Genomic DNA, 19,896 nt, shown 5'->3' with positions numbered 1-19,896 from the left:
CTACTGCTCTTAACCACTACACCACACTGGCTCTCTCCCAGGGTATACATAGAACTTCAAGTACTTATGCATAGGACTGGACTGCAGGAATACATACCCAAGAGCAAACAACACCTAGGAAATATATTTTGGCTAACCTTTTTTGTTCTCAGAAGTAGCTGCAGAGATGTTACCTCACTCTTGCAAAAGAAATCTTCCGATGATTCTAATCTGTGTTGTATTATATTGTTGGCATCCACCTGCCTTGAGAGACAATGGAGTGTGCCTTTAAGGGTGAAGCCATAAAGGCAAAATGCTGCATTAGCAGTACCAAAGTGACTTCCCTGGGGTGCAAGCCTGGACAGTGTGTATGGAGGTCCTGGGCTGCCCAGATGACAAGACCCTGTTCTTGGCCTCACTTACTAAAGGTAAGAACAGCAATGTGTTTGGCACCAGAAGCTGCTGGAAGGAGGTGTTCAAAGCGCCATCCATCTTAGGGACTCCACTCTGGATTTGTGTAGGGCTTATTTCTTAGCCTTTTCTTCTCCCAAAGATGTCCCACAAGGCAGCAGAAGTTTAGGATCAGTTTTCTTTCTCCTAGGTAAGCTACCTTCCCAGGTTGATGAATTCCATCTGCTCCTCTGTTGTAAGCACACCACTATTAAAGTCCCAGGGCAGGTTACAAGAATTTCAATCACACCATTAAAAACAGTTGGAAAAAAACCTTAAAATTACAGGAAAAAATGCAATCACAAAAAATAGAGTGGTTCTAGACATAGGTGGCACAGTTTTTCTGAACTGACATGGATGTCAAGGAAGTGGAGCACAGGAATATGAATGTGTGCTTTGAAACCACCCCCACAGAACAATTCCCATAGTACTATAGGCACTATAGGTCAGTAATGGATGTGACTTAGTTCTCCCTTAACCACATAATTACATTCACGATCAGGTGCATTTTCATGGTCAATCCAACGCTCTTTGGATTCATTCTAGCAATGATGGGTGTGGAAATGGGTGGGACAGTTCCGACTTCAGATTGATTGATTGATTGATGTGCTCTGATCGCGTGTATGTGTAGAACATCCCTCCCGCCCCTGTTGACCTTCTCAGTGGCGACTGAAAATCCTCAATAACCTGAGCTATTGGGAGGAGGGAGGGAGTGGTGGGAAGAGAGAAAAACGAAGCGTGGTGCCAATGGAACTACATCCTTGGTGGAAAAAAATCTTCCGGTGACATTTGTTCTAGCCTGAGACTTTGCAGCAGCAGCAGCCGGGGAAGAAACAGCATCACGTTAAGCTCAGCAGGGGTGGCTGTTTCTTTTGTGTCTCTGGGCACCGAGTCGCTTTCATTCCCGAGTTGCTCGCTGCCTCCCTCCCGTAGTTACCGGGCCCTTGGGTGACTGAGGGGGTGGCCCCCTCTCTCTCGCCTCTGTGCGTTGGCTCGCATTTGTGCAGCAGCAGCAGCAGTCTCCCCGCCGCCTCTCTCTCTCCCCTGTCGGAGAAGAGCCAGGCCCAGAGGGGGAGCCCGTCTGCCAGCCAAGTGCTGCTCCCTGGCGCTCAGAGGCTGCTCCATCTCCAACTCACTCCCTCGCGCTCTCTCTCTCTCTCTCTCCCTCTCATTCATTTCGCCGGCTAAACATGAGAGATCATGGCCGCCTTCGGGCTCCTCAGCTATGAGCAGAGACCTCTCAAGCGCTCCCGCTTGGGGCCGCCCGACGTCTACCCTCAAGACCCCAAGCAGAAGGAGGTAACGGGGAGGGGGGGGGTAAAAGAAAGCCCGCGCTTTCGCCCGTTCCCCGCCAGCGCGCGCTTGGCGAGGGGGAGAAGTTTGCCCGGTGGCTACTTGAAAAGGAAGGGGGGGAGGGGAGAATGAGGGGTGGGGATGGGGGGCTCGGAGGGAAGAGGACATGCAGCAGTCGGGGCCGAGGCCCCCTTCTGAGGGGATTCCGCCGTAGGACTCGGCTTCTCCCGAGGGCGGAAGGGGCGCACCGGGTCTCCGTGCGCGCGCGCGCTCCTGTCTGCCTGGGCCTGACGCACTCCGGGCTCCCGGAGGCTGCGGCGGCTCCCCGCCCCCCTCTCTCCTCCCCCGTGTTCCCGGCTCCCTTCAGCGCACCTCCTTAAACTTTTGAAAAATGTCGGTTCCCGAAAGGGAAGCCGCCCTTTCCCCCACCCACCCCCCTCCGCCAGCCCGCGCGCGCACACACAAACCCTGACTCGCGTTTGGTACACCTGGGCAAGAGCCCCTGGCACCTCGCAAAGGGCGCTCTCAGGTATGTGTAGTGAAGGGCACCCTTCTTCCAACATGTGGAGAATTGATTTCTGTGCAACGCCCCCTCCCCCCCCCCCGACTTCTTGGGACTTCTTGTGTGAGGGGATGGAGAACCATGCTGAACTAGTCCGTGTGTTTTCCCACTGGAAAAAAGATGCCTAGGTATCAGGGGTGTCAACTTGAAGAAAATATTGTGTGTGGGGGGGGGGTAAGCCCCGCCCCACATAATTGCTCACATGACATGGTGCATACACATCATGTGAATGTCAGTGCCCATCAACTGCAGGGGGTGTGTGACCCCCTCAAATATTTTATTGTGGGGAGGCGGCATAGACCCCTCAGCTCCTGGGAGTTGGCTCCTGTGCTAGGCATGGTGGCAGACAGATGTTTCCCATGGGCTAGTGCACTTGACTCAGGAGTCAGTAAAGCTCCTCCTCCTTCACTTTCAAAACACACACAGCCACAATCATATGACTTTAAGGCACCTGCTTTTAACAATTAATTGCAACAGCCAGTGGCACTGAATAGTAACTTGTGATGCTATCTAGATATGCTGCTCTGCAATTAACGCATAATTATTTCAAGGTGGGGAGGAAAGGCCTATTATAATGGCTGCCTGCAAGTTGCTGAGGGATTTGCTTGTTTCCTTCCCTCACCTGCTACCCAGCTGTAACTAACCTGTTCCCTTCTAAAGGTTCAAGACCACAAGTCACCTGCGAACTATTTCTAGATGGCTAATTTCCAGATGTTACTACTGCCTTAGTGTGGCTGCAGGAGTAACTTGATGTTACTGCAATGTTTCCAAGCCTCTTTCCATGTGGGTAGGCCCTATCCTCCAATCCAGGGAGAAAAGTGTTGTCGGGAAGGTATGGTGTTTATATGGTATCTCTCTATGGAACTGGACCAGCCCACCTGGTAAATGGCTTGCAAATAATATCCTGCCCCCAAAGCCACTACTTCGATATGAAATTATTGTGCCATCTCTGTACATTATGGTGTTTTATAGTAAGCATGCCTGATAAATCTCTATCCCCAAGGGGCTCATAAGTGTAAGGGAAACTGGGAAATAGAGCTGAGGGTAAGCACATCTGATTATTGCAGTTACCTTGCCATATCCAAAATACAGGTGGTGGTTCTGAAGCCTTTGTTGAAAATTTGTGTCACTCAGAACTTTATTGTGTAGCTGTAATTTGAGAATTGGCCTTTAGATCTATTTATTTTTTTACTGTGGACTTATTCAAATTATGTTGCGGTTCTTATAATATGCATTGTACATTGGACGGGGAAGTTTTACCACGTGTTAAAAAAGGAGGAATTGTTGCTTATCCAACCAAAACTTTCAACTTGATAGAGAGTTTCGAGTTGCTTTATACCACAACAGTAAATGTGATAACCGAGTGAATGTTGCCACTTGCTGATAATTCACAGTTTAGGTTTGCCAGTGCGAAATGTAAGAAGGCTTTGATACACGCATATTGGACTAGGGAACCAAATTTCGTCTTCATTTCTGACACTTGCCAAAGTCAGGTTGGGAAGTGTCTGGAGCAGTTGAAGAAATTTTAATTTCTTTTTCTACTTCAGATTTTCTAAAATGCCTTGTACATACTTGACGGAAGGTTTTTATTTCTCTACTCAAAAGTTTCTATTTAGAGTAACCATATGGAATGCTAAAAAAAAAGGTTGAGCATATTCTTCAAATGTTAATAATAAACATTAACTGCCATGCTTTATTTGGGAAGAATGCTGACTATTAATAACGCTGCTTAGCTTACAGAATAGTTAAATATTACATATTTGAACAACAATATAATACAAACACATTGGCCTGTTGTGCAACAGTATAATATAAACACATTGGCCTATTGTTTGCTACTGTTTTGTTACGCTGTGACCAAATTTGAGAGCTGATATGAGTGCACAGCAGGGGTAGCCAATGTTCCCTCCAGATATTGTACTCAAGCTCCCATTAGCCCTAGCTAACATAGGCTGTGGCAAGGGATGATGGGAGTTGTAGTCCAGCAACATCTGGAAGGCACCACATTGGCGATCCCAGGCATATAGAATGCAGTTTAATGGTCTTCATATTAGCATGACATAACTGACAGCTGGATTCTAGCTTGGAATCCCAATCTTAGGCCATCACTTAGGCCATCTTTACTGTTGGACCACATTGCTTGGCTTAATTATCAAAAACTGGGTGATGCCTGAGATAGTAATCTCTGTAATTATTTTTGATCTCATCCCCACACCCATATCAAAGCCAGCTGTGGGTTCATAGTCTCTTGAATCTTGTTCGATCTGCTTTCCAAGAGTTGAAGACACAGCCAGAGTCTCCCAAGTCTTCTAGAGTACAAGATTTGGTATATGCAAGAGCTGGTAAATTCAAATCAGTTTGTTTCTCACCTTGTGGAGGCTTGTTGTAAAGAAAAATGTTTTGCGACTCCCCAATTTACAGAACCAGGTTTTTTATTATTATTTAAAAAACACACATTTCTTTCATAGGTTTCTGTGATTTCTTGGGGTATTTATGTGTCTTTTAGCCTGCTTTTCAATCAAAACAATTTCAAAGTGGGTAGATAAGTGGGATGTTTATGTTCATTTTTCCATAATCATTTTGACAAGAGTAAAAAAACAACACCAAATCTATGCACACCTGATGACCTGTGCAAGACCGTGTCATCTTTGGAATGTGATATAATTAGTGACTTTAATTTTAATTTCAATTTCTGTTTGCAGTAGCAGCAACTTCCCAAACAACAAGGGCCCATATGGTTAATAATTAAAATGTGTTCCATTTCCTATATACATTGAACCACATATTTTTAAGAATGGTATATGCTTATCACATGTTGTAATCAATGTTGTGGTCGCGAATATTTATATGTTCCACTGCTAATAGAAATGGAATTGGTTCAGGTGTGTATAACTTGTGAAACAAACTGAACTTTTGTTACTTGCTGCTGAAATCAGGCAAATAATGCTAGTGACCTGACATTCTGTACATAGCTTTTGTTAAAACATCATTGTTATAAGTACATACTAGTTAAAATAACATTATAGCAACTGAAGCATCTCCTGAATGTAAAAATGTGTTCAGTTTGTGGACGGTCACTGCCGATGGAGGGGTTATGGTAGCATGTGTGAAACTAATTTGAAGAATCATGGGAGTCTGCTGAGAAAGCTGTTGCTCCAACGCATGAGGTCATCCCCCGCAGGGTTCACTGTGGAGCTGCCCCCGGATCTTAGAATATCTCTGCTCAGTATTCCATGTGATGGAATAAATCAGTACAAAGTCAAGATTCACAACTATAAAATAACCACCTCCTTAGAAAACTGGCTGCAGTTCCGAATCTCTTACCAATGAGTAAGTCCCTTTGAATTCAGTAGCGCTTACTGTGAGTAACTGCACCTTGGATTGGGCTACATATGTGGAATACTGAATTCAGACTTGCTCTAGTTGTCTGCCAATGCTTCTGTGCTAAATTAAATAGGTTGTTTAATGTGAAACCCTGTAGGAGGGAGGAAAAACTCCCCAGCACCTCTATCTTTATAAACTGACATGGTTCAGGCTATGCCACGTCAGTCCTCTTCCATGCAACAGTGCTTCGAGGAAGTGTTCCTATCCAGATGCTTTGCTGCGCTATGTCACTCAAGACATCACTGAAGCAACACAGAAAGGAGTGAAAAACCATTTTTTAAGCCTCTCGTAAATTGTGAGCTAGGAAAAGACACCAGTGTGGATTCAGATGCTAGGCTAAGTGGGAGCCCTGGCTAGTCCTAAGAACAGCCCGCATCACCACTGGTACTATTGTTAGACGAAGGGAGTCTGCAATATTGCAGCCCACTCCCAGTTACTTAACAGTAGCTAAGCAGTTGGTAGTGTTTCATTTCTCTGAAGACATAGTGGTGGGCATATATGCACTTTAGGAGAAGTACTTTGGAGCATTAACCCAGTCAACAAGGTAGGTTCTCAAAATGATGGGAATACAGAACATCCAAATACTGAAGCAGTAAAGTGTCATGGTTGGGACTATGTTACCACTCAGAAGACAATGTCTTCTTCTTAGTAAACTTGTGGAAAATTTAGTCTGGTAATGAGCCTCACTCACCTCACAGATTGTTTGTTGTGGGGGAGGAAGGGAAAGGTGATTGTTAGCCGCTTTGAGACTCCTTAGGGTAGTGATAAAGCGGGATATCAAATCCAAACTCTTCTAATTATCCTTTAAAACCATTCTGTTCAAAACTTAAAAGACTGAATTGCTTCCTAAGCTTCAAATATCTGACTTAAATGTGGAATGTCCTGTTTGGCTGATGTAAATTGGCAATGGGCGTTGTTATTAGGTGACAGCTTTATATTGAGGAAGAGGTCCTTGATGGTATATCGATTGTGGTTGAGTCAGAAAGTTGGTAGAGAAAAGTTTATTCTCTCTCATAACATAAGAACTCATGGACATCCAATGACGCTGGGCATTGGAAGATTGCAAACAGCTAAAAGAAAAAGGATTTCTTCGTGTAGTGAGTAGTTAAGCTACGGAACTCGCTTACACAGGGGACAGTGATGGCCACCAACCTAGGTGGTTTTAAAAGAGGATTAGACAAATTCATGGAGGACAAGTTAACCCTGATGTCTATGTTCTGCATACGCAATGGGAGGCAGCAGTGCCTCTGAATACCGGTTGCTGGAAACCACAGGACAGGAAGGTGCTTTTGTGCTCGAATCCTGTTTGCAGTTTCCCCACCAACATCTGGTTAGCCACCGTGAGAACAGGATGCTGGAGAAGATGGGGCCATTGGTCTGATCCAGCAGGCTCTTCTTACATTCTTTCGTTCTTAGTGTTGGAATACAATACAACGAATTCTTGCTAGAGTTTGTTGCACGGCTTGAATCCTCAGTGTGCCCCCCCAATCAGTCAACTTTTGTTGCCTGTTGAATTTTTATCTTAAGTTGGGGATGCTCTCTATAAGATATTCCCAGGGCCTGCTTGAGAGCATAAGCGTTTCCTACAATTGGTTTTAGGACATTTAAAAATACACTGGAGGGATTTTAGCTTGGAGCTATAGATGACTACACCAGTTATCTTTCATCTTCCCTGGTGGATATGGTATTGCTGTACTGTATCTTTTCCTGAGTACCAGTGTGGCCTTGTCAATCTCTTTTCACCTCTCTACAGATGCAGGAATACCTGTTATAATTTCTTTGATGGATTGCATTGTCTCCAATTGCCTCCCAAAGGACACAATGTCATGGTCGCTGATGGCATACAGTGCTGGCTAAATTGTTCTGCCATATAGAAGTAAATTTCCCAGAGGCTGGGAATCGGATATAAATCCCCTTCAAATAGGCTGTAGCAAAGATCCTAAAAATTACACATCAGTTAGTATTTTGGATGTCTGTTCTTAAAATCTATAACTGCTTTCTTCTTGAGCAGGAAAATTGGGGAGAGCAAAACCAGGTTGTGGAGAATCTGCCCTGTTCACAGAAGGTCCCTGGTTCAGTCCCCAGCGTAGGCCTGGGACTCCCCCAGGACAGACACTGGACAGACACTGCTACTTAGGGTAGATAATAATGAGCTAAATGGAACTATGGTCTGACTCAGTATAAGGAAGCTTCTTATGTTGACATAGAAGAATCATCAACATTTCGAAAAGGGGAAAATGGCCTTGGCCAGTGTTCTCTGCTGTACCATTTGATATCAAAATACGTTAAACTAGAAAACAGATGCCTCATCAACCTTTCCCTAGTGGATAGAGATTTGCCCTAGTGGAACAAAATTTGCCACATTTGCTAACGTCAATATTTGACCTTTGAATCTGGGGAAAAAACAAATGCGGTTTCGAGTTAGGGTAAGTTAATGCTTTTAATTTGACAAATGGAAACTCCATATCCACAGAGGTTAAGTCAGGGATGCTTGCTGGCACCCTTTTATTTCTGTTCGTATTCTCTATAGAGAGCATTTCTGAAGAACCACAAAGCCTTATTTATTTTCCACCCTGTCTTCTGATTCAGAAGATGAGGATTCCTGGCTATGCAGGGAGCCTCCATTGGCACACATGGCTCCTGGCTGCAGAAGTTTTCTGGCAACATGTGCAATGTCTGGAGGGTCTCGCAGATCTGGGTGGAAGCATCCATCTTCGGTTTATGGTGCCTAAAGAAGGTTTAGCTCTCAAGTTTAAAGAAGCAAACATCATTTGCTCAGAGATTTTTTTCTTACTATTATTCAGGCCTGGCAAACTGTTTTTCTTCTCTTTAATATGTGAAAATGTCAAATTAGTTATAGTATGGCAGCACCTAAACTTTGGAACTGCCTGCCTGTTGACATCAGGCAAGCGCTAACTTGTACTCTGCTACAGACAAAGGCATGACCCAAAATGGTTGTGTATGGGGATATTCCCCTTCCCTTGTGGATCTAGCCTTTGGGTGCATTTTTTAAAAAATCATGTCTTTTATCCTAATTTGCAGCAGTAGGATTCATATCCAAAACCACAAAGCCTCGGTTTCACCAGCATCCTTTGGAATGAAATCCATGTCATGTTTTGTCTTTTGCACATCTTGTATCTCACCCATGCACATTCAGGTACACTTTAAGAGGCGAAACTTATTATTTTCAATTCCAAAATGATTTGTCTTTCAAACCAAGATAAGTATGTTACTTACGACAGCATTATTTGCAACAGGGACTTGCACCCAGAAAATAAGGCAAGCACAACTGCTTGACCATATCTAGGCCATAATTTGATACAAGATTGAACTAGATTTGTGCCTTTATCTAGCATGTGGCAATATTCCGTAATGTTTGGCATTTTAAATGATCTTTTTGTTTTCATGAGAGATGCTTTGTGATGACCAATGGTTTTAAGCAAATAAACTGAGATGGTACAAAGTGGCTTTTGTATTGACCTGACATGACAGCACTATGTAGTCTAAAAAGCTGGCTTGTGTGGTGCTGGTTTAGGAGTCATTGGAGTCCTGTGGTTGGATCTATAGGGAAAGACAAATGCTTATTTAAATTGTCCATAAAAGAATACAGCCCTTAGACTGGAAAAGGTTCCCCACCCTGATAAAGATTATAGAGTTGAAAATATTCTGCAGCAAGTGAGAAATACTTCTTTTGCCCCAGGTTCCTTATTTGGTTTAATAATGTAATGGAAGTATTTTTCAAGGAGTTGTTAATACAGAATATTACCCAGCAATAAAAATGCAAAAGGAGCAGGTTTTGAGTCTGACGAAATCAAACAAATCCCTTTTGCATTGTGTCTCAGTGTTTGAAACTCCCATTGTCCTAGGCGCATTTTGCGACAGGGAATTCCATTAGCGCAAGCAGCTTCTGAGCTCTGGGCACAGTACTGCGCCTAAGATTTCAGATTAAAACTGCAGAGTGGAAGGAGAGGAGGACCTTTTTCTGCCTCCCCACTTCCAGCTACTCTCTGAAGACTGGAGAAGAGACCCTCTTAAGAATATTAGGGGGGTGGGCAGGGGAAGGACTAGACCATGTGAAAAATGAACATAATATTTTAGCTGCAGTTAATTCATTTTCAACTTTGTATTCCTGCTATAAAAGCGTGTGCCTAGACATTCCGTTGTTGTGCCCATAACCTAGGTTTAAGGTGCCATTTAGCTCCAGCTTTCATATCTCAGTTTCTAACACTGGTCTCAATAACGTAATTAATTATATGAGGGCATGCCCAACAACTTGGTTCGTCTTCTGAGACCCTTGTCCAGCTCCCCCAGCCATCAGAAATGTGGATCCTGGGATCATTAGCAGACTCCAAAAGAAAGGAACCACATTTTCTTCCCTAGGGAAGAAATCCGTACCTTGGGATTAGTTTTATGTGGCCATTGCCTTTTTACTCTTCTTTTCCTTAAGATACTGTTTGTTTTTATCATTGTGTATTGTTTTATTTCTGTCATAAGCTGCTTGGGAGTTTCTCCATCCCTGTCTTAGATAAAATGTGGTTCCCAGGTTGACACTTTGGGTAAAATTTGTTTCCCAAAGCTGGGAAATATTAATGGTTCTCTCAATAGACTAAATAAGCATTCATCAGCGTGTGCACTTTAAAAGAAGTGTAGGCATATAAAGTTGCAATGTTGTGAGCACTTCAATTTGAAAGTGGCAAGATTGTTACACAGTCCCTTTAGATTTCCAAACAAATTATAAAGTCACAACAAGCATCTATCTTTACTATTACTTGTGCTATATCTTTACTATTACTAGCTATACTGTGTTTAAAAACCCAATAGTACGCAGGTGCTGAAGTGCTGTCATAAAGCACGCACACATACACAAATCTACAACGTGATTAGGCCTTAGTGGCCCCAGTTGACACTTTGAAAAGCTAACCTGATAACCCGGCAAAACCCAGTGTAGTATGTCACATGGAGTGCATTGCTTTGAAAGCGACAATTCCATTCAGTCGCCCTGTGTGTTTTCAGTAGGAGAGTGCTTGGAAGTCAAGTCAAGTCAAATGACAGCGTGCTCAACTTTATACTTCATTTAACTGAGCTTGACATTATGTAAACTCCTTGCCTGTCAGTTTCCATGGTAGGGTGCTTGTTAGAATCTGAGTCATGCTGTAAGAATTGGGATGGGGGTGAAGGGAAGCTTAAACCATTTGAAATAAACTTAATGGAAGCATTTCCCCACTGATGCAGGCTTCGCAGTTACATCTCAGTATTCCAAAGATTCTTGCTAGGCTTCCCATGGGTCACAGATATATCTTTATCTGACTCCAGTACATTGCAGGCTGATCCCATCCTCTGCTGTGCTGTCACTCACTTTTTTTTTGTCTTTTTGCAGAGAGAGAGGATGTGACGGTGGCTGTCATACTTGTATTTGGCTGGGTCACATACAAGTGGGACCAAGTTGTTCTTAATAATAATAATAAAAAAAATTATTTATATCCCGCCATTCCCTGGCCGAAGCCGGGCTCAGGGTGGCTAACAACAATAAAATAATACAACATTCTAAAATCATTTCATTATAAAATTAATTCAAATCAAATTGATGGCAACCATTGGGCTAGATTTCTGTGAAGATTGCCAAAGGAGGGAGTCAGACTGTGCCCTGGCCAAAGGCTTGGTGGAACAGCTCTGTCTTGCAGGCCCTGCGGAAAGATGTCAAGTCCCGCAGGGCCCTAGTCTCTTGTGACAGAGCGTTCCATCAGATCAGAGCCACAGCCGAAAAAGCCCTGGCTCTGGTTGAGGCCAGCCTAACCTCTCTGTGGCCTGGGACCTCCAAGATGTTTTTGTTGCTTATTGCTTAATCACTGCACTGCAGTTGTGCAAATACAAGTGTGTAATTTTATACACCCCTATCATATCCCCTCCCTCTTACTCACCATTTTTGCAAACTAAAAATCTCCCAAGGTTGCAACCTTTCCTCATCAGTGAGCTGCTCTAGCCCCTTGATCATTTTTTGGTTGCTATTTTGTGAATATTTCCCCATCTCTTCAGAATCCTTGCCCTCGTTTGGCAACCAGAAGTCTGTACAGTTTTCCAAGTGCAGTCCTAATAATAATAATAATAATAATTTATTACGGTCAAAGACCAGTTCAAGAAGCACAACTGTGACTTCTTTCACAAGAGTGAAATAGACATTTAAAACAATATACAACAACAGTTTATGGATTAAAATTAAAATAGTCGCATGTACACAAAAGACCTAAGGTTAAACTAATATGCAGATTGACCCTGGGACACCCAGGAGGCCGGCTACAGCAGTTTTCCTAGCGATCTACTAGCTGAAAGATTATCTAGGTTTAGGACAGAGTCTTTGCAAGTGTTGCATGTCAACAATGTATGGTTCAGGTGGCAGCTATGTCTAGTGGTCTAGGGGCCTGGGATAAGATGAATTTTAAATGTTACAGCAGTCATGTGTATACAGGGGGCATTGTAGCTAATCCGACACTTAGTGATGTTGTTGTGCCTTAGTGTTTGTGTGTGATGTAGAGAGATAGAGACTAGCATCTCGTATCTAATTTAGGAAACAGCCGTTAAGCCTATTCCACTTCCAGCCCCGAAAGCCTTTAAGGTATCAAAATTCTGTTGGCTGACGTACATAGATGTGTGTAAGATGGTGGCAGAACATTAAAAAGTCAGTGTTTGTCTCTGTGTATCCTGGAAAATGCTATCCTTTGATGATGAAAGTGAATGTGTAGGAGATTAAGTCTTGATAACATTCGGCCTGGTAAGCAACTTCCTGCAGATAAAAGACTAGTGTTATCCCAAAATACACTGATGTGAAAGACTATGGCGTATAGAGGGAACGCATTACTGTTTCAGCATGACATTTTGTGGTATATAAAATGCATGCGGAATTTTAATTCCTTCAAAAAGGCATTGAGCGAAGTAATTAAAACTTCAACCTACAGCTCGAATAACTTAACAAAAACTCTCTCTTTGTAGGATGAACTTACGGCTGTGAATGTAAAGCAAGGTTTCAGTAACCAGCCAGCCTTCTCTGGAGATGAGCATGGCTCTGCTAGGAATATTGTCATTAACCCTTCAAAGGTAAGGTCGGGATTGAGGTTTGTTGCAAAAGTACTTTCCTTTATGACAGTGTAGTAATTTCATGTGTTTTCCTTCACAGTCGCTCCTATGATCACATTCAGACGCAAGGCAAAAACTTTTGTTTTGCATTGCCAGGCATTTGAATGTGTACATTATTGCTCTTGGCAATGGCTTTAGTGTGTAGATTTATTTCTGGTGATCATGCCATGGTTGTGCGAGAAGGTATTTGTATATTAGGGTATGCTTTTGTTCATGTGTTTACTGGATTGGACAATAAATCTTAGGCATTTTATGTGATTTTTGTATTTATTATGTGCTGATGGCAAATATATACATTGTTAATAGTCTTGAGATGTTTTTGTATAAGGTGATTCATAAATTGAATTAATATTAGTAGTAATAATGTGTGTTGTAGTGATTAAGAGCAGTAGTCTCGTAATCTGGGGAACTGGGTTCGTGTCTCTGCTCCTCCACATGCAGCTGCTGGGTGACCTTGGGCCAGTCACACTTCTCTGAAGTCTCTCAGCCTCACTCACCTCACAGAGTGTTTGTTGTGGGGGAGGAAGGGAAAGGAGAATGTTAGCCGCTTTGAGACTCCTTCAGGTAGTGATAAAGCGGGATATCAAATCCAAACTCTTCTTCTCCTTCTTCTTAATTAGGAAGTTGTGGGTATTCATTATTTCAGTAGACAGATGTTCTGTGTAACTTGTAAATTTACAGATTTGTAAGTAAATATGTGCTATTCCAGCAAAAGAAACTACCTTTCCTCTTGATTTTGTATCTCTTAATTCTTTGGGGTTAACACAGTGGTAACTGCAAAGTTGGGGTTTCTGGGTATGTTGATGGGACTTTGTGCAGCTCACCCTATGTGCTAATTACGACTCCGATTTAGCAGTGAATTTAAATATGTAAAGCATTCAAATGAAGTCAGATGTCATATGCTTCAAGTTTAGCAGTCACATTAAATGTGTACATTTTTAACATACATATTTAAGTCTTTTGCTGGACAGGATCCTAACCTGGAGATAACATACCCACAGAGGGACACTGATGCTCAAGTGTGTCTCTAATATGTTTCAAAAGTTGGACAATACTTTCATTAGGGCTAGCCAAAATCACACAATGCTGAGTAAGCTTCAAAGTTCCCCAGAATTCTCCACTAGTTTGGAATATCTAGTGGCTAGAGACCAACAACTCCTGAAAAGTCCCTTCTTCAGCTGGTAGAGAATCCTGTCCCTCACTTTGTAGATCTGGCTTCTGAATGGCTAAAGGTGGTATTCTGCAAAATGCAGAAAAATCAAAGGAAGTCACATTGGCACAGCTGCGAGGAAATAATAGCCCTAATAAAGATACTGCCAAACTGTGAATTTTGGATGTTGCTTATGATTCAACAGGACTTTCTTCCTTTTTATGTATCTGTTACGTATTGGCGTCTACCTTGATAGACACTTCACACATTCTTAGTTAATAGCTTTTTGTTTTATAGGCACAGAGCATTTACCTTTAAAAGATAATGGGCTATCACTTTAGCCCTTTGCAGTATGAAAACTGACTTGCAGCACCAGGGAATTTAGAATACACTCTTACTAAGCTGATAGCTTAAACAACATTGATTCTAGATCTCTTCAGATGGGGATATTGTATGTGGCAGTGTTTAATAGATACTTAACTGTGTATGTTTCTTTTATTCCCTCCCTCTCTATCAGATTGGAGCTTATTTTAGCAGCATATTAGAAGAGAAGTTAAAACTTAATACTTTCCAGGATACAGGAAAGAAGAAACCGCAAGTAAATGCCAAAGACAATTACTGGCTAGTTACTGCTCGTTCCCAGAGTGCAATTCACAATTGGTTTGCAGATTTAGCAGGAAACAAACCACTGACTATTCTGGCAAAAAAGGTACATATTAGTATTTTGAGGGCTTCATAAATTTGAGACAGGGGAGGCAATTAAATTAAAAGTGACTTAAGACTGTGCCAACCATATTGGGAACAGGTCATATTGTATAGATTTTGAAAAAAAGTGGTTGGGAGAAGTGGGAATTCCCTCTGTTTTTCTTTACTCTGTTAGGAGTTGCTCAGTGGCTTCAGTGCAAATGTACCCACTGAGCTCTCACAACACTGTCATGAATACAGGAGGTCCATCTTTTAGTGTGAAGTTTTCTAACTTTTCATCTAACTTTGCCTCAATTACACTGCTAACTCTTTTTTTTTAACCTCTTGTCAACCCAGGTCCCAATTCTCAGTAAAAAGGAAGATGTTTTTGCTTACTTAGCAAAATATTCTGTGCCGTTGCTGCGAGCAGCATGGCTGATCAAGATGACATGCGCATACTATTCTGCCATTTGTGAAGCTAAAATCAAAAAACGCCAGGCTGCTGATCCAAATCTTGGTAAATATATGAATTCATTGGAAATTGTAATGGATTTGTACCATAAATTGTTGTGGCGTGTTCTTGTGGTGAGCCTGGTGCTATCAATGCATGTTCCATAGATGTATTTCAGTTATTTTAGTCAAATTCTACGGTTGGTATTCAGTGAACCTTTCACACTAGTGCAAAGTTTAGTGCTAGCACAGGGAGATTCCCCCTTTCTCCTCCCCCCACTTTATCCTGTACCCATATCTGGTGTTGCATTGGGGGAACAGATTTGTGTTATATATTGGTGTTGTGTGTGTTCTATTGTGCAAGGAAAAATCCTGCTGCTGATGAAACCGTCACCTCCTTAGCGCTATGTTGAATGCAGCTCTATAGCTACGTCTTTGCAGTTTAGAAACAATTCTGTTTCATTTTTAAAAAAGTATACATGCAAGCTTCCATTTTTGCCAACAAAAAGGTGTTAAACACTCACTACAGCAGCAGCATTAAAGAATAATCTAAACTTTTTGGGTGGCCTGCGCAAGATATATGTGAATATATATCTGTGTGAATATATGTGAATTTGTTTTCCTACACCCCATTACATAATAGCTGAAAAACTGCTGTATGCATTCTTCGCAATGGGTGACATGGCTGCCTGCTGCTTTAACTACATCTTTTATTAATATTTTTTATTGATTTTTTTACAAAGAAAAATGAGAAAGGTAGATTGACATTGCAAAATGCTCTTCACAATTTATTTGCATTTTAACAGTGTGGGTCTGTGACTCTGAAATTCATTACCAGCTGATCTCTGTAAAGTTGCCACACTTCAGGTCTGCAGAAAGGCCTTGAAGACCCATCCATTCTCAGGGGCATGTTCATTAGTGATGTCTTATGCTATTCTTAAGATTGAGGGAGTTGGGAAACCTGAATTTTTCTTCTTGGGTTGCATGTGTACGTTTGCTGGTTTTATTAACATGGAAGGTTTTTATTTGAACTTTCATATTGCATTTTGGTTTAGTGTTGTTAGACATTATTTGTTGTGTGTGATGCTGCATGTGTGTGTATGTATATCTATATATTTTTATAATACTTCTGTGTGGCAATCTCTAAGCGGGGCATCCTATTTGTGCCACAGCCATTCTGCGAATGGGAGCCTCGTTCTTAGGGTAGCGTAACAGCCAAAATAAATGTACGTCTTCTGCTTGTGGAAGATGTTGCACAATTCTTAGGGTACCTGTTGTTGTCGCTGTTGTGGTTGTGATTGTTGTTATTATTATTCTCAGTGACAGCTATGCTTGTGTGCTCCCACTTACGCTACTGTTTGCTTAGCTATGTCAGCTGTCTAACTTCTTGCATTAATATTATTTTGGATGCCATCCAACATAATATTCACAAGAATGGTAGTAGCTGTTACTTTGCTGGAGACTTCATGACAGTAACCTAAATACATTCATGTACACTGGGCATTCATTTCTTTAAACCGTTTGTACTTGAAGTTCAAGAGAGTTATGTTGTTAATTTTCAATTATTGTCTAACAGTACAGTGTGTTGTGTATTAAGATGCACATGATGGGAGCTTCAGGTGACCTTTAACCACAGAATGAGGTGCATTTTCAGAGCTTCATGGAGGAATAGTAAAGCTGGACTACAGTATTGGGAGATGACAGTTCTCTTTGGGCTCACATTCCTGTCTTGTTCCAGTTCTTCTGATAATGCCCTTCCCTTTTCTTATGGTCCAATTATAATGGAACCAGCAGAGACTCTGAAAGAGAAAACTCAGTTGGCTGGTTCTTCTAATGCTCTCCCATTGTACAAGCTGAACTGGAGATTATCGTATAGAAGTTATATTCCTATGAAAGGATGGAGATTGTACTTCTTTGCAAAGTGGGGAACAGGTTGTCCCAACTCCTTTTATGTTGATAACCTTTGCCAGAAATAATCCTTCAAGATTCAAGGAGCGTAATGTGTGTGTACTGATTCAGACCACTGACATGAGAAATGAAAAGTTTGTTAACTAACTTCCAACAGTTGATGTGATAAATTAATTTTGCTTTCCTGTTTGTATCTTTTGGAGGCAATGAAACACAGAGCAGGGCCTCAAAAGCTAAATCAGTTGACCCCAACTTCCAAATGTTTTGGACTGCAACTCCCATCAGCTTCAACAAGAACCCATAATCCTCCAGGTGTCACTGAACAACAACCCCCACCAGTACATGGCCATTGGCCATCCCTGCAAGGACTGATGGGCGTTGTAGTTAAGCAACATCTTGAAGACCAACGTTCCCCACTCCTAACATGAACACATATGCTTATAGGCTGTACTGTATAGTGTTGGCAAATTCAACAGCTCTGATAATACGATGTGAGGAAAATCCTTTAAAACTTGAGGTAACACCTCTTGTGTATCTGTTTTATTTCCCACCAGAGATAGCCGTTCACAGCCATATAATTACACTGCTTGTAAATATTGCTATATGTCTCTTGTGCATTTCTCTCTCTCTCTCTCTCTCTCTCTCTCTCTTTAATACAAAATAGAAACTGTCACAATCTTAACAATTTTTCATAGCTGTTATGCAGCAGTTTACTACACAGGCCTGAATTAGTAAACCTTCCTATCTCAGTCATAAATGTTTCACAAGAACAGAAATCTCTATGAGGTGTTGAAACTTGCAGAACACAGTTAGGTCCACCAATAATAGTTGTATTCTGCAAAGAAGCAAGATTTGTAAGAACATAATACAGAGCATGCAGTCATTTAGCAAAAATGCTTTGAAGATAACTGCAGAGGACAGAATGTCATGCTAGGAGCCATTTGAACAGGCTCTGTGTTAAAGACCTGTTGTTTATTGTCTTGAAAATGTACTTTGATAGTCTAGCTAATTATCATGTTAATTGTTCATGTTGTGTATCTCCTCATGTTGTCAGCTGATGGGGTGGGAGGAATCGTGAGAACTCATCCAATTTCTGTCTTCATAGAATGGACTCAGATTTCAACCAGATACCTCCGTGAACAGCTGGCAAAGATTGCAGAATTTTATCACATGACCTCAAGCCAAGGCAGCAGCTCCGCAGCTGTGTCCCCTGAGGTGGAACAAGCCCTGAAGCAGTGGGAATATAATGAAAAGCTAGCTTTCTATATGTTCCAGGTAACCTTTTCCAATAATGTGCTACTTTGTTGTTCTCCGGGGCAAAATAACAACGCAGCTGATTTGTTTTAAATCGCCTCTGCTCCGTGTCCACTGTACCATTAAACAACAACAATATGATTTCTTATCTGCTGGATAGAAGGGGACAACAATGAAAGCTAGGAATGCTGAATGAGGAAACTTGAAACCTAGGGAGCAGAAAAACTTGTAGACTTATCCAAGAATCTTGTTGTCTGAGTTTGTCTTCCTTTCTCTCTCCCAAAAAGAGATACAGAAGAGAAGACCTTGTTTAGGAATATTCAGGAGACAGTCTCTATATTTCAGTCTCAGTCTTTGCCACAGAAATCAAGTATATTTAGGCCGTTCAGTCCCTTGTAGAATCTTTTCAGATACTTGAATGACTGGCTTATGTATCAGACTTTTTTTTTAAAAAAATGATTGCTTCAAATCATTCTATTGTTTGTCTAAAGTGGTTTGAATGATTGGGATGCTACTTTAATGTTGTTGGGTTGGTTTTTTTTAGTTTTAATTGGTAACTTGAGTAATTGAACACTGGGGCATAGTACCAATTGCACTCTTTACTCTCTTTCTCTATATATATATTTACCTGTGATCTTTCTAAACTTCATTGCAGGAAGGACTGTTTGAAAGACACGAATATTTAACATGGATATTGGATGTCTTGGAAAAAATAAGGCCTGCTGATGATGAACTTCTAAAACTCCTACTACCACTAATATTGCAGGTACAGAGCATGATACATTTTTTGCCACAGTTCAGAAAGCAGCTTCCAGACATGGAGTAGTAGAGCATGAAAGGTGTGATTGGTTCACATACCCAAGGAGCATGTAGCAAGAAGGGAGAAGTTTTCTCAGGCCTTCCTGCATGATCACAGCATGCAGCTGGCTTAGGACGTGGGAGTGTTGAGATCCCCATCAATGCACCTCACAACCCCAGACATTATTAGTTTTGGTTAATTTGGTTGAATAATTCTGATTGGCAGATCCTATAGTTGCTGTATTGTAATAACCATAACCTGTTACCTATATTTATTGTCTCGAGTCTTTTTGGGTGTGTTGGCAATATAATTTTGCCATAGTTCAAAAACCAGCTTCTAGACACAGAGTAATAGAACATTAGGGACCTAGGTGGCGCTGTGGGTTAAACCACAGAGCCTAGGACTTGCCGATCAGAAGGTCGGCGCTTCGAATCCCTGCGACAGGGTGAGCTCCCGTTGCTTGGTCCCTTCTCCTGCCAACCTAGCAGTTCGAAAGCACGTCAAAGTGCAAGTAGATAAATAGGTACCGCTCCGGCGGGAAGGTAAACTGCGTTTCCGTGCGCTGTTCTGGTTCGCCAGAAGCGGCTTAGTCATGCTGGCCACATGACCCGGAAGCTGTACGCTGGCTCCCTTGGCCAATAAAGCGAGATGAGCGCCGCAACTCCAGAGTCGTCCACGACTGGACCTAATGGTCAGGGGTCTCTTTACCTTTACCTAGTAGAACATTAAGGGTGAGATCCAATGGCAGCAGCCCACTTGCAGTGCAGGACTTCCAGTTTCTCTGTTCCAGCCTTCCCTGGCACTCCCAAAATTTGTTCCAGAAGGTGCATGCAGAGAAAATTGGGTTCACTCACT

The 19,896-nt window shown here is 42.0% G+C and overlaps 1 protein-coding gene across 1 annotated transcript in view; it reads left to right on the top strand.

The window, feature by feature from the left end:
* Positions 1 to 407: 407 nt before the first annotated feature.
* MED12L (mediator complex subunit 12L) overlaps positions 408 to 19,896 on the top strand; it is a 169,567-nt gene continuing 150,078 nt past the window's right edge. Inside the window, exons 1-6 of the mRNA XM_081008375.1 lie at positions 408 to 1,728; positions 12,653 to 12,757; positions 14,464 to 14,655; positions 14,988 to 15,147; positions 18,094 to 18,263; positions 18,898 to 19,008. Of these exons, the coding sequence (XP_080864501.1) occupies positions 1,630 to 1,728; positions 12,653 to 12,757; positions 14,464 to 14,655; positions 14,988 to 15,147; positions 18,094 to 18,263; positions 18,898 to 19,008 (837 nt within the window). The 5' untranslated portion in view covers positions 408 to 1,629. The remainder of the gene's footprint in view (positions 1,729 to 12,652; positions 12,758 to 14,463; positions 14,656 to 14,987; positions 15,148 to 18,093; positions 18,264 to 18,897; positions 19,009 to 19,896) is intronic.

This window comes from Podarcis pityusensis (assembly GCF_964106645.2).
Source record: "Podarcis pityusensis genome assembly, chromosome: 5".
NCBI lineage: Eukaryota > Metazoa > Chordata > Lepidosauria > Squamata > Lacertidae > Podarcis > Podarcis pityusensis.
This window is presented reverse-complemented; position numbering and strand designations above follow the sequence as displayed.